Below are 12,404 nucleotides of genomic sequence, written 5' to 3' on the forward strand. Positions count from 1 at the left end.
GATGGTAATGCATTAATAAATTACTCTCAAATAATAAATTACATTAAAAAAACTGTGTGCAGTGGAAGAGTTAATGGAATGTCAGTTGGGATAAAGCTGTGAGTTAGGCTACTCTTTGAACTGGACACTGTTTGATCAGTGCAAGCCAACATCAAAGTCCAAAAGCAGGACTTGGGCACAAACAAACAGAGGGAACACAGATACATTACAGAGACAGAAAGAGGTAAGTGTGATACAGGTTTAAGAAAAAGTCTGTTAGAATTAATCATTGAGATTGGCCTATTTATTAAAGCATTATTGGTGTTGTGGATTAATTGACACAAACATAATTATTATTATCCATTGCAATAAAAGATTTCTATTCTTTATTGTTCTAAAATATATAAATGCCTCTTTTATTTTCAGCATTCACTAAGGATGTGGCTTCTCCTAGTCTTAGCAACAACCTTTCTCCTAGCCACTCCAACTTTAGGTGGGGTGAAGGACCTTCCTTCTCATTTCAGCTTTTATGAGCCTGAAAAAGATGGTGCCAAGGCTGCGGACCCCCGAGGTCTTGCACAGGGAGCTGAGGACCTGGACATGGAGGCCATCCCTTTGGAATTCCATCGAGAGAACACGGTCACTAATGACCTGACCCTGGAAGGCTTGGAAGAAGAGGACTATATTGATTTTGATAAAATCATAGAACATGGTGATGATGATTATATTGATGGTGATGCAATAGATGAAATCTCCACACCAGCACCAGGTCTCGATCTTGTCTCTGAGCCCTCCGACCCCAAAGTGCGCAGGGTCCGTCTCTTGCAACTCTTCCATGGGCGGACACGTCTACAGCGCATCAACGTGGTCAATTCCCACTTTGGATTCCGTCTTTACCGAAGCATCCGCAACCAAAAGAACCAAACAGATAACATCCTGCTGGCACCTGCGGGGATCTCCATCGCCATGGGTATGATGGCTTTAGGTGCAGGTCCATCAACACACACTCAGCTCTACCAAGCTCTGGGCTTTGCAGAGTTTGTCAATGCAAGCAGTCACTATGACAATGCCACTGTGCACAAGCTTTTCCGCAAACTTACACACAGACTCTTCCGGCGAAACTTTGGCTATACTTTGCGCTCTGTTAATGACCTTTATGTGAAGAAAAATGTCAAAATACAGGAGGGCTTTCACAGTGAGGTAAAGGCCTACTACTTTGCTGAGCCTCAGTCTGTGGATTTTAAAGACCCCACATTTCTTGTCAAGGCAAACCAGCGCATTCAAAAGATCACCAAAGGACTCATCAAGGAGCCACTAAAGAATGTTGACCCCAACATGGTGGTGATGCTTCTAAACTACCTCTACTTTAAAGGTAAAATAATATTAACTCTTTAAAACTGTGTCACTTATAAATAAAGATATGGTTTAATAACCAAGGAAATATATTATTCACAAATTTGTGGGCTCATTTAATTAGTACACGCTCAGAGAAATAATTACTATGTTGTTACCATTTGCTGTCACTCTGATTGTACCCTCAGCCTTTGCTTTTATAGCAGCATTTCCTCTCCAGGTCTTATATTCTTTAATTTTCAAGGTCCTAAAATAAAAGCTTACAAATATTCACCTCTTCTGAAGAAGAGAATGTAATGCACATTTAGGGAATACAACTGGGCTTTAAAAGCACTTTTAGTGACAGTAATGTACCTGTACTGTACATCGTTTTCGTAAAGGTGTATGAATGTAGGTATAATATCTGAGCAGGCTGGACACACATCCAAACACTAGACACTAATCACTGCTAGGTATTGTAAGCTGAAATAATATATATATATTTTAATTGCCATTATGTATCTAAAAGTTTGTAGACCCCACTTAAATAGCTAATTTAAGGTGCACCACTTGTAGACAAGAGCACTAAATTGTGCACATAAAGAACTAATCCAGCAAAATCACTATCTGACCTTCATAATAGTGTTGTGGATGAATGCGTATTGGATAGCAATGTTCCGATATCGAGTCTACAGTGTTCCCACAAGAGTCGAAGCTGTTAATACAGCAAAAAGACAAAAAACGACCTTTTAATACCTGTTATTTCAGAAGAAATATTAGATGAGCTAGTGTCCACAAACTGTTGGCCTACAAGTTGAGCTCATACTGAGAAAAAGGGTGAAGTACATGTAAACAGTGAAAAGCTGTTCATTTGACCTACTTTGTACATGCAAACTGAGTGCCCACAAGTCCATATTTGACATAATTAAGAAGTAATCATGGATTTAGTTTAAATACTGGCTCCAATTAACAAGACTGGGAACATTTACTTTAATCTGATTACGATACAGGCGGAAATCATATGAACTGTATTTGGAACATTTAAACAAGAAATTAGGCCAGTTTACTAACTGTACTTGTCTTTGTCATTAAGCTTATTACAACACAACATCCACAACTCTTCTTTCCACTTTGTAGGAACATGGGAACAGAAGTTCCCCAAGGAACTGACCCACTACCGCAACTTTCGTGTGAATGAGAAGCACCAGGTGCGTGTGGCCATGATGCAGAATAAGGGTAGCTACCTTGCGGCAGCTGATCATGAGCTGAACTGTGATGTTCTACAGCTGCCCTACAAAGGCAATATTAGCATGCTCATTGCTGTGCCCCAGAAGCTCTCTGGCATGAGAAACCTTGAGCAGGAGATATCACCCACGGTTATTAACAAGTGGCTCAACAATATGACCAACAGGTATGGCAAAAACACTGGCTTGTCCAGGTTTGGCTGCATGAATAATATACAAAATCCTAAGAACCATGGACTAGTTAATCAGGAAAAAATATGACGAAACACTCAGCTAGCAGTAATTGGTGATTTGAGAATAAGATTTGCCATTTTCTACTGATGAAATATTCTTATAACTAATTCAGGGAATTTCTAAATATTAATAATGTCATATTCTTTTTGGAAGAACACGTGAAGTCGTGTTCCCAAGGTTTAAGCTGGAGCAGAGCTATGACTTGATCAGTCACATGAAGAAGTTGGGCCTGAACGACCTTTTCACAGAAAAAGGGGACTTCACACCCATGACCTTGGAGGACATAGCAATCAACTGGGTAAGACCTTGAGCAAAAGTCAACGTAATGCAAATATTAATAAGTCTATTAAGTGTATGAATCCGTTTTAAATAATTTAACATTAAAATGTACTTAAACATTCAAATATATTCCCATAATTCCATAACTTTTGTCATTGTATTGTAACTGTTGCATAGTATTAATTGAGAATTGTCATTTTATTAAAAAAAAAAAATGAATGAATCTGAATCAAAAAAAAGAAAGAAAAAAAAAGTTTGAAAAAGGCAAACGAGAATAATTAAATAAAAAACGAGAAAAAGCACAGCAAAAGCCAGTGCACTGATTCATTCCATTCTTGCAGACCATATTATATGCAAAAGTATATGAGCTTTGGTTTAGATGATTTAAAAATGCTGATGTAAAACTGTGATCATTTTATGTGGAATTTTTTTCTAAAAAAAAAATAATAAATAATAATAAATGATTATTGTTGATTTTAATACTACGCATCAGTTACCATGAAATGAAAAAAAGAGCAGAAGAATGTCTGAATTACAATTATATATGTTACACAAAACTGCTCTAAAATGTATTTGTACACCATATACACTGTACTGTCTAAAGCAGCGGTTATCAAACTGGGGGCCGCAAGGGGGCACTAGCAGGAGAGCAGAAAAGCATTAGAGGTTGTATCTCCTTTTTTTATATAATTTTCAGTTATGTCCATTTATCATTAACGTGATTCATGATTTAAACAATAATGATAATTTAAAAAATGTTTTTAAAAGTAGATCTCTGCCAGCCAATCACAATTCACAGTCGTCCACTGTGACTTGGCAGGTTGTCTCTCCTTAGAACAGCCAGCGCAACATTGCTAGAAGCTACGGGCAAGTGTGCAATTTTTGTGGAGATATCCAGCAAAATGGACACGTTTCTGGTAAGACAAGGGTCTGGTCCATCATTTGAAAATAGTGTTGAAGAAAAGCGTAGTGCAAAAAACATCCTAAACCCCAAATTTTGACAACACCTATATAAAATATATGGTTCTGTATTTTTTCTTGTTTTGTTTTTTCGGGGGGTGGAGGGCTGGCCCTCATTTTATTTAGTGCAAATTAGCTCTTCTTTTTCTTCTGTCATTATCTTAAGTCCCTGTCTGAAAGAAGAAAGAAATAAAAATAAATAAAAATGTAAAAAACAACAACAACTTAAGGCTCCTGGGAGCCCAGTTTGAGATGAGATGTGAGATTTTTTATTTTTTATTTTTTTTTGTATAAAACTAAACTTTGCTGAATGTTTTACATAACATCCATGTTTAAATAAACACACAACAGAAATATGATAAATCTTTCCTCAAAAATGACCAGTACTGCCCTCCCCTCGATGTAGAATGGGCAGTCCTAAAAGTGGGTAATGCTTATGTCACTATTACCCTGACCAATCACAAGACTAACGTAGCCACACCTCCCCTCTGATTCAAAGAGAATGGTGAGCTTAGTAGCCATTAGTGAGCGAGCTAGCGATCCAGCTATGGGGAAGGAGTGAAAGACAAAAACAGCAAACACAGAACACAAAACAATACAGAACAAGCATACATTTATTAAGTCTGAGTACAGCAGAGATAGCAGCAACACTTTGTCGGACTGTATAATAGAGTAGCATCAGAGATAGCAGCCGCACTGGGTTGGCATGTACAGCAAAGTAGCAGGAGGGATAACAGCCACACTCGGTTGGCGGTACAGCAGCGTAGTAGAGGGGGAAAGCACCAATTTGTCGTACAGTTATGTCAACAAAATAATTACACGATATCACACCAAAGACACGTCCTTGGATTCATATGACAACCGCAGTTCAGAATACAAACCCAGCAATTGTTCTGTCTTAGGGCTGCATTGCCATAGTAAAGTAAACAGAATTCTGTCATACACAGTCATTAGTATGACCGCCCACACCGGTCTGAGGACCATATTTTAGTCATTTTTGAGGAGCATTTATCATATTTCTGTTTTGTTTTTTATTTAAACTTTGCTGAACGTTTCACATAACACCCACATTTAGAATTATACAATAAATAAATAAATAAATAAATAAATAAATATTTAAAACTAAATTTCAAAATGATTTCCCAGGGGCTTTAACCCTACACACCAACACAGGGCACTGTAAGAAAAATTAAAACAGCATAGTAGTCTGAAACACATTTTCACTATGGTGAAAAATGGTGAACATAATGCCCATCCCTAAACAGCTATGTATAAATTAATAACTTTGTCTTATTCCAGTATGTTTACTACTGACAAAGATTAAAGTAAGAAAAACATCCAAGAAACTTTCAAATTTTCAAAGCACAGAATGATTTCAATGTGCAGTAGTAAAAGAGGCTTGATCTCATGTACATGAAGCAAGGAAAATCTTGCTTTGAAGTTAAAAAACTTTGGATTGAGAGTTTTCTAAGTGCATTTACATCTAAGAGCATTACACTTTAATATAAAATGGCCTGACAAATAGACAGCATGAACAATTAACCTTTCTTTATCTCTGAAGACTACATCTACAGTTAACAATAATAAGCTATTAAGTGCACACATACATTTTAAATCATTTTTTGTGTAACATGGTCGTAAAATAAACATTCTCCTGTTTATTTTATTTTTTTTTGCCATTTTATGTTAAGTATTATGTAGCATTAAAATATATATAAAAAAACTTAAAAATTAAGTATTGAAATGCTACGTTTACATCAATTGTCTCAAAAATCCTCAAATATATGCTTAGATACAGTATTATCCCCAGAACATGTTTTCTTGACGAAACTCCAATGCAGTGACCAATAAATTCTTCTCGCTTGCCATTTTCAAAGTACATCATATTTAGTTATTCTTTTGTTGAATATAATACAAACTTTATCTTTAATACTATGCAACACTTACCATAATATGACAAAAAAGCAGGAGAATGTTTGAATTCTGTATTGCAATTATACGTTAAAGAATAAAGTGCGTTAAAACATTTGTACAGCTAATATATATGTCACGTTTTCAGTTTCAGCACCAAGGCACCATTACAGTGAATGAGGAAGGAACTGAGGCAGCAGCAATGACCCACATCGGCTTTATGCCCCTGTCCACTCAGACAAGATTTGTAGTGGACCGGCCCTTCCTCTTTCTCATCTATGAACACCGCACTGACTGCCTGGTCTTCATGGGACGAGTGTCAGATCCCTCAAAGAGTTAAATTCATTCTTAAATACACTGTCTGGTAGAAAATTTATTATAAAATAGTTGTTAGTGGACAATAGTGTAATGGGTCATTTAGACTCAGCAAAATCTATAGTTACTGTTAAGGTGCTGGCAGTATGACAGTACATCATATTAAATTATGCGATTCAGCTTAATTATGCAACATTAACCTCGCCATGGTTTTTAACATTTAAAGCACTTCAAATTTGAGAGGTTATTTCACAAGGGTTATTTCACTCAAATCCACCAACAGCAAAATATTTTGCAAGCCAGATCAATATTTGTCAACGAAGTTGAAGTCTAACCAAAGCTGTGCTTAATCAGATAACAGCAGTTTGAGAACATAACAAGCAATATTGACGCATAATCAGAGATGTACTGCCAGTTCTCTTGTGGGAGAACATAAGACTGTGATACGCATGTCAGAGATCAAATGAAATATGACTAAATATATCCAAATGTAGGGCCAGATGGTGCTCATAAAGTCCATTTTAAAAAGTCACTGCTCAATATCTTCATTTATTAATCAAGTTATGCTTCCTGAGTTCTGGTACACCATGTCTGAGTATGGAACATATTTTAAGCTTGTTTTAATTGTATCTTTTTTATTTTTCTTGCTTTTCTTAAAATTACACTGATCAAAACTGGGCAGCATAGATTCAATACTTACTATTGTTCACAGGCATCACTTTTATGAAACTATTCATTCAAAACTACAAGAAGAATCCAGACCCCAGTATAATAATATACCACTCATTCATTCATTCATTATCTGGAACTGCTTATCCAGTTCAGGGTCACGGTGGGTCTAGAGCCTACCTGGAATCATTGGGCGCAAGGCGGGATTACACCCTGGAGGGGGCATATACCACTCTATAAAGATATATATACACACACACACAAGTACATGCACATCTACATATGGGACAGCAATATAGATTATATCCAGCCTATCTTCAGGCAAGAGTGTACTTTTTTTTTACATTTAGACAGATATAAATTGAATCTGACATTTAGAAAATAGCAGCAAGCTTCATATACAAATCAGCCATTTGTAGCTAAATAACATGTGAGTTGCAAAATATGTAATGAAAACCACAAATGATCTTACCACTGCAATCACCGGGATGAGAACACCAAGATTCCCTGCACTGCTCGATGCCTGAAAGATAACAATTCAAAACATTTTTCTCTGAATACATTTCTTTCAGTTCAACAGTTCTTTTCACCCTAAATTTTCTTTTGGGAAGAAATTTGTGGCACACAGAAAAAAAATCTGGTTAATTATCAGAAACTTGTGATGTCAGTCAGTCGCCGATCAGTTTATGTTACTAGGAATTATTGTTAGCTTTTAAAATATTTGAGTTTATATTGTTTGCCTATGGCTAGAGAATCTGAAAGTACAAGGGATATTTTGCCCAACTGTATGCTACTGTACATAAATGCAAGTGCAAAGTACACAGAAAAGGGGGAGGAGAAAAAAAAACAAAAAAAAAAAAAAAAAAACCCTACCTTAAGAGCTGGTCCTTTGTCACTTGCACGCTCACTGGCCCTCTTTCCTTCCAGTCCTAGCTGGACAAATAACTCCAGTAGGTTTACTAAGAGTTCATCTTCTAGTTGCTCTCCCTGTAGGTTAGCAGCAATATTTGCTAATGCATTGATGACTGCTAAAGAACAGTGCCTGTGGGTAGACACATATGATGATTAGCTTGTTACTGTAAGCTTAAAATGGAGAAGGGTATAACGGCAGAACAGCAGATCCTGTTCTGCAGTTTCAAAGCTAAATCCAAAACCCTATGTTGTAGTGACACTGCCACCTAGCGAAGTGGATATAAGGACATGGAAAAGACGGCTGATTGTCTATGACTGAGGTATTTAAATCTGACAGGCTAGGCATAGTGTCATAATAAATGGCCATTTTAAAATCTTAGCCTGGAACCTGGATCTAAGGTCCAGATTTGAAGATCTCTGTGTGTACGTGTGAGACTGCGTGTTTGTTTTGTGTGGGAATGGTATTTGGGGGGGATTAAAACTTTCTTGTTAAATCTTGCTGGTTCTAATTGCAGCCGCATTTGGGTGGAATAAGCCTTCAAAACAATAAATATATACATAAAGTAACAATATTTAAGTGAATAAATTAGTAATATTTTGTGGAATAATCCTTTGAATATAAGCAGACAAAGAAGCATTGGTCATCTATTTTGCTCCACTGTCAGAAAACTGCCAATGTGGTGGCACCTTTCACTGTCATTCTTCAAGGGTACATATTTGTACTTTTCATTAAGGAAAATATTTTTAAATCCTGTTGAATTCATTTGCCGAATTTTGTCTCCAGGATTTATATTATGTTATTTTATTTTACATATTTTTTATGAAACTTTACAAATATTCACCTCTCCTTCTGAAGAAGAGTAATGTACCTTTCAGAAACGGGACTTTAAAACCACTGTTGTGCCTTTAAAGGTACATTTATAATTTTTGTACCTTTAGTGACCAATTTTGTACCTCTGCCATACCTGTAGAGGGCAGTTTTGTGAGCACACAGGGTACTATAAATGCAATAATAAAACTGTAGTCTTTGAACTGTGGCCCTTAAACAGAAGCCTCCAGTACTGCAGGTATATAGTGCCTTTGATTCAAATATAAGTACAAATAAGTATTTTTGCTGAAGCACACACACACACACACACACAAGTACCTGTATCCATGGTCTCTGTAATCTTTGGTGGCAGAGTAAACCACATTGCTGGCTTTCACACTGATCTGTTGAAACAGGTTCCACACTTCTTGATAGATGTATTGCTATGAAAAATTAAAATCTGTTAAAACACAAGCTACAATAGGTACTGTATAATTTTAGACATTTTAAATACCACTTATCTACACAGTACCTTTTTTATAGTTACTTTAAAGAACTTAAATCAAACTGTCAGCATATATATCTAATATAAATATCATATTAATCATACAAATTCAAAATTACGAGACTTTTGAAGCCACTGCACTGAAAAAAAATTCTCAGAATTTAATTTTCTGTAAATAGAATAAAGTCAGAATAATTCTGAGAACAAAGTCCGAACAAAGGGAGACATAACCATTTTCACATTTAGGATGAAAATGAGGAATGTTGTGTATTGTTGAAGTAATATTATATACAGTTCATGAATAAAGAAATGTTCAGTCCTCTGGCATATCAGGATGAGACTGTTAGTAATTGAATGCTGGTTGTGTAAGAACCTGCGTTTATTCAGAATAATACCCATAGTTTCACATGATACAATAATGATCATGAAAATAATCAATCCAGATGGAGTGAAACTCTGGCTTGCCCAGCACCAGTGCACCAATTGAGACTCTAAAGCAAAGCCTTATGTATTAGTCAGTAGGTGCATTGGTGTGGATATTTGTAATCTCATGTGGATTCATTTGCCTGCTTTTTCCACAACTCACGTTAAACTAATGCACAACTGGGAGTGTAGTTCTGCAAATATTTAAATAAATCACATAATCCTTTTATTCTCTTAATTATTCTGACTTTATCCTATTGGTACCCTTGGTATATACACAGACAAAAATTTGACATTTTACCATTATGAATTTTTTCCACCACTGTACTTCAAATAAAGTTTAGATTTGTGCTAGTTATGAAATTAGAGTCAAAAGGATAAGCAATATGTTTACTAGGTTGGCATATTTGTGGAGGGTGCAGTAGGTGTATTTCAGTTGGTAAATAATAATAACAAAAAATATTACATTGCCAGTTATGACCATACAACCCAGCTGGTCTATAATAAGCACATCAAGCTGTGAAGGCGGTTGACAGAACTTCTGCTGCAGGATCTGCAGGATGGGCTCCATTACCCTGGGACTGTCTCTCATTGCCACAGCAATGTGTCCTAGGGCTCGAATAGTATGGTCTGGAATTAGGTGGGCATCCCTGAGGAGCAAACACCAATCAATAAGACAAGACAGCTGATTGAGGCAGAAAGACATTTTGGAAATATGTGTGCTTAGTTATCTGTGTACTTGTCATTTTCCTGAGAGATGTATAGTCGGTTTGACAGGCTGGCTAGGAATGCTTCCACTATAACAGGATCCATACTTAGACCTGCTTTCAGACATCTTGAAACCAAACATATTAAAAATGGCATGAGACATACAAAACAATAGTGAGACTATAAAAAAAAACATTATAGAATATCTAAAAGGAACCTGCAGATGTTGTCAATGGAGATATCTCTAAGTTGCTCATACATAGAAGACTGGTCCTTCCTGTTAGATAGAACATTGAAAGTGGATAGCGAGTTCTCATTGGTCACGCTGATCTTAATATCTCCTCCCCCTATAGAGAAGCCATTTATATTAAATTAGCGTTTATAAATATGGAAGCTATGACACAAATAATGCAGTCTGAATGTAAGGGTGGGCATTATGGAGAAAAAGTTCACGATATTAGAATGCTGCATGCACCTTAAAAAGTAAAAATTGAAACAATAATTTAATTTGAGCAAAGCCTACTCTATTGTAACTACTGTGCCATAAGTATATCAAATAGCCATAATGCCCACCCCTATTAGGAGTACCTGTTCTGTACTGACTGTGGTACTTGTAGAGCTTGATCAAAACAGGGGAAGGCACCACCAGGAAGTCCTTTAGAGACATGGTGGCAGAGTGGGCTATGACAGGGAACCGCTCACACAGACGACCTAAACCCTACAAAAAATAAAACCCACACCAGTCATTTATCTTTCATACCTGTATTTTTCTTCTTACCTGGAAAATAACCCATAACTAATATTGCTGAGTGCAGGACCAGTGTGGAAATGCTGAGTTCATATCTCTTAACTTCAATTCAACTTGACCCATGTTCGTCCAAATTCAATCAAGTCACAGATGTTGTGGTCTGTGTTGTAACAATTTTGGGTAAGTGCACATCAGGCTGCAGCTTTGTTTGAGGTATAGATTCAGTACAGAAGCATAAATTGACTTTTTAACTCTGCACTTGTCAATGTTCACATAAAACTGATTATCCAAATAAAAAATATTTTCCAGCAGGCCCCCAGAACTAGGCCTGGAAATAGGAGCCAATGATTTCTTTTCACTTAAATACACCAGCTGGCGCTGCAATACCTGGAGGCAGCAGATGAGGAGAGGCATGTGTGCAATTATCACTTTGCTGGAGGTTTTGGATTGCAGTTTCTCTGATAGCTTTGTACACAGATTCTCAGCTCCTGAAAGGAGAGAAAGAGCAGAGGAGCAATTTGACTGAATCATTGCTATCATTATCTCTTTAAAATAAATGTATCTACCAGCTCTTTTCAGTAATGCACTATCATAATACAAAGCTTTCTAGATTTAAAAAAAAAAAAAAAAAAAAAAAGTACATCCTCCATCTCCACCCACCTTGCTCATCTTTGACAGCCCACACCATGAGGTCCACACAGGCAGCGTTGGCGTGACAACGAAGCTTCAAAGGATTAGGTTCCCCTGGCAACCTCTCTGCTTCATGAAGCACCCTCTGCAGCTCTGATTGGCTGCTGCTGAACTGCTCTAACACAAAGTCATGCACCTCTTTAACAAATCCTGCCTGCAAATCTAATTGGAGATAGATAAACGCAGAATAAGTAATCAATTTTATTAAGTAATCAAAATTATTGTAAATATAATAAAACCTAGTGATCCCACAAACCTTTCAGGTAATAGAGTGTATCCCTAAGCATCTTGAACATGCTGACATACAGAGGGTCACTGAAGCTTTTGTAGAAGAGATCAGGATTAACCTATAAGAAATGCACAACATGATAGATAGGATAGATAAGATAGATAGATAACCATTTTATACCACTGATATAGAAAATATTATAGCATAACAATTGCAATTACACACCTTTAAACAGCAATACATTTGTGCAAAGATTTAATTAACATTAAGAATATGCAGAAATTGAACTAATATTGAACTTATATAAAAAGAAATACCACAAATACAATCAAAACCACTTTTAAATATTTCCTCCCAACGGCTCCAGAACAGAAAGACCAAAGATGTTCAGAGAACAGAAGTGAGCAAGCAACTAAAATACTGGTGACATTCATACTTATGTAAACAAAAGTATGGTC

General features: G+C 36.5%; 2 protein-coding genes across 7 annotated transcripts in view; one reads left to right on the forward strand and one right to left on the reverse strand.

The window, feature by feature from the left end:
• Positions 1–12,404, reverse strand: part of pi4kab (phosphatidylinositol 4-kinase, catalytic, alpha b) — a 62,858-nt gene that overhangs the window by 31,963 nt on the left and 18,491 nt on the right. For 5 of the 6 annotated variants that reach the window (XR_010795316.1, XM_066643541.1, XM_066643546.1 and 2 more), the window contains 10 exons: positions 11,974–12,064; positions 11,688–11,879; positions 11,415–11,515; positions 10,868–10,997; positions 10,497–10,626; positions 10,311–10,406; positions 10,038–10,221; positions 8,983–9,086; positions 7,797–7,965; positions 7,396–7,446 (listed from right to left, as the gene is read on the reverse strand). Coding sequence is in view for 5 of the 6 variants with exons in the window: in XM_066643541.1 (XP_066499638.1) it covers positions 7,396–7,446; positions 7,797–7,965; positions 8,983–9,086; positions 10,038–10,221; positions 10,311–10,406; positions 10,497–10,626; positions 10,868–10,997; positions 11,415–11,515; positions 11,688–11,879; positions 11,974–12,064 (1,248 nt within the window). In the remaining variant the exon portion in view is untranslated. The remainder of the gene's footprint in view (positions 1–7,395; positions 7,447–7,796; positions 7,966–8,982; positions 9,087–10,037; positions 10,222–10,310; positions 10,407–10,496; positions 10,627–10,867; positions 10,998–11,414; positions 11,516–11,687; positions 11,880–11,973; positions 12,065–12,404) is intronic. The other variant, XM_066643542.1, reaches the window with a different exon arrangement.
• serpind1 (serpin peptidase inhibitor, clade D (heparin cofactor), member 1) lies at positions 177–6,618 on the forward strand. The gene is made up of 5 exons (XM_066643547.1): positions 177–223; positions 406–1,351; positions 2,449–2,722; positions 2,943–3,087; positions 6,088–6,618. The coding sequence occupies exons 2-5, from the start codon at positions 418–420 to the stop codon at positions 6,277–6,279; spliced, it is 1,545 nt and encodes a 514-aa protein (XP_066499644.1). The 5' UTR covers positions 177–223; positions 406–417; the 3' UTR covers positions 6,280–6,618.

Source organism: Hoplias malabaricus, chromosome 14 (assembly GCF_029633855.1).
Source record: "Hoplias malabaricus isolate fHopMal1 chromosome 14, fHopMal1.hap1, whole genome shotgun sequence".
Lineage (NCBI taxonomy): Eukaryota > Metazoa > Chordata > Actinopteri > Characiformes > Erythrinidae > Hoplias > Hoplias malabaricus.

Coding starts and splice junctions, on each gene's coding strand:
- serpind1 (XM_066643547.1), top strand. CDS start 418: ATGTGGCTTCTCCTAGTCTTAGCAACAACCTTTCTCCTAGCCACTCCA. Junction 1,352..2,448: donor AAACTACCTCTACTTTAAAG/GTAAAATAATAT, acceptor TCCACTTTGTAG/GAACATGGGAACAGAAGTTC. Junction 2,723..2,942: donor CTCAACAATATGACCAACAG/GTATGGCAAAAA, acceptor TCTTTTTGGAAG/AACACGTGAAGTCGTGTTCC.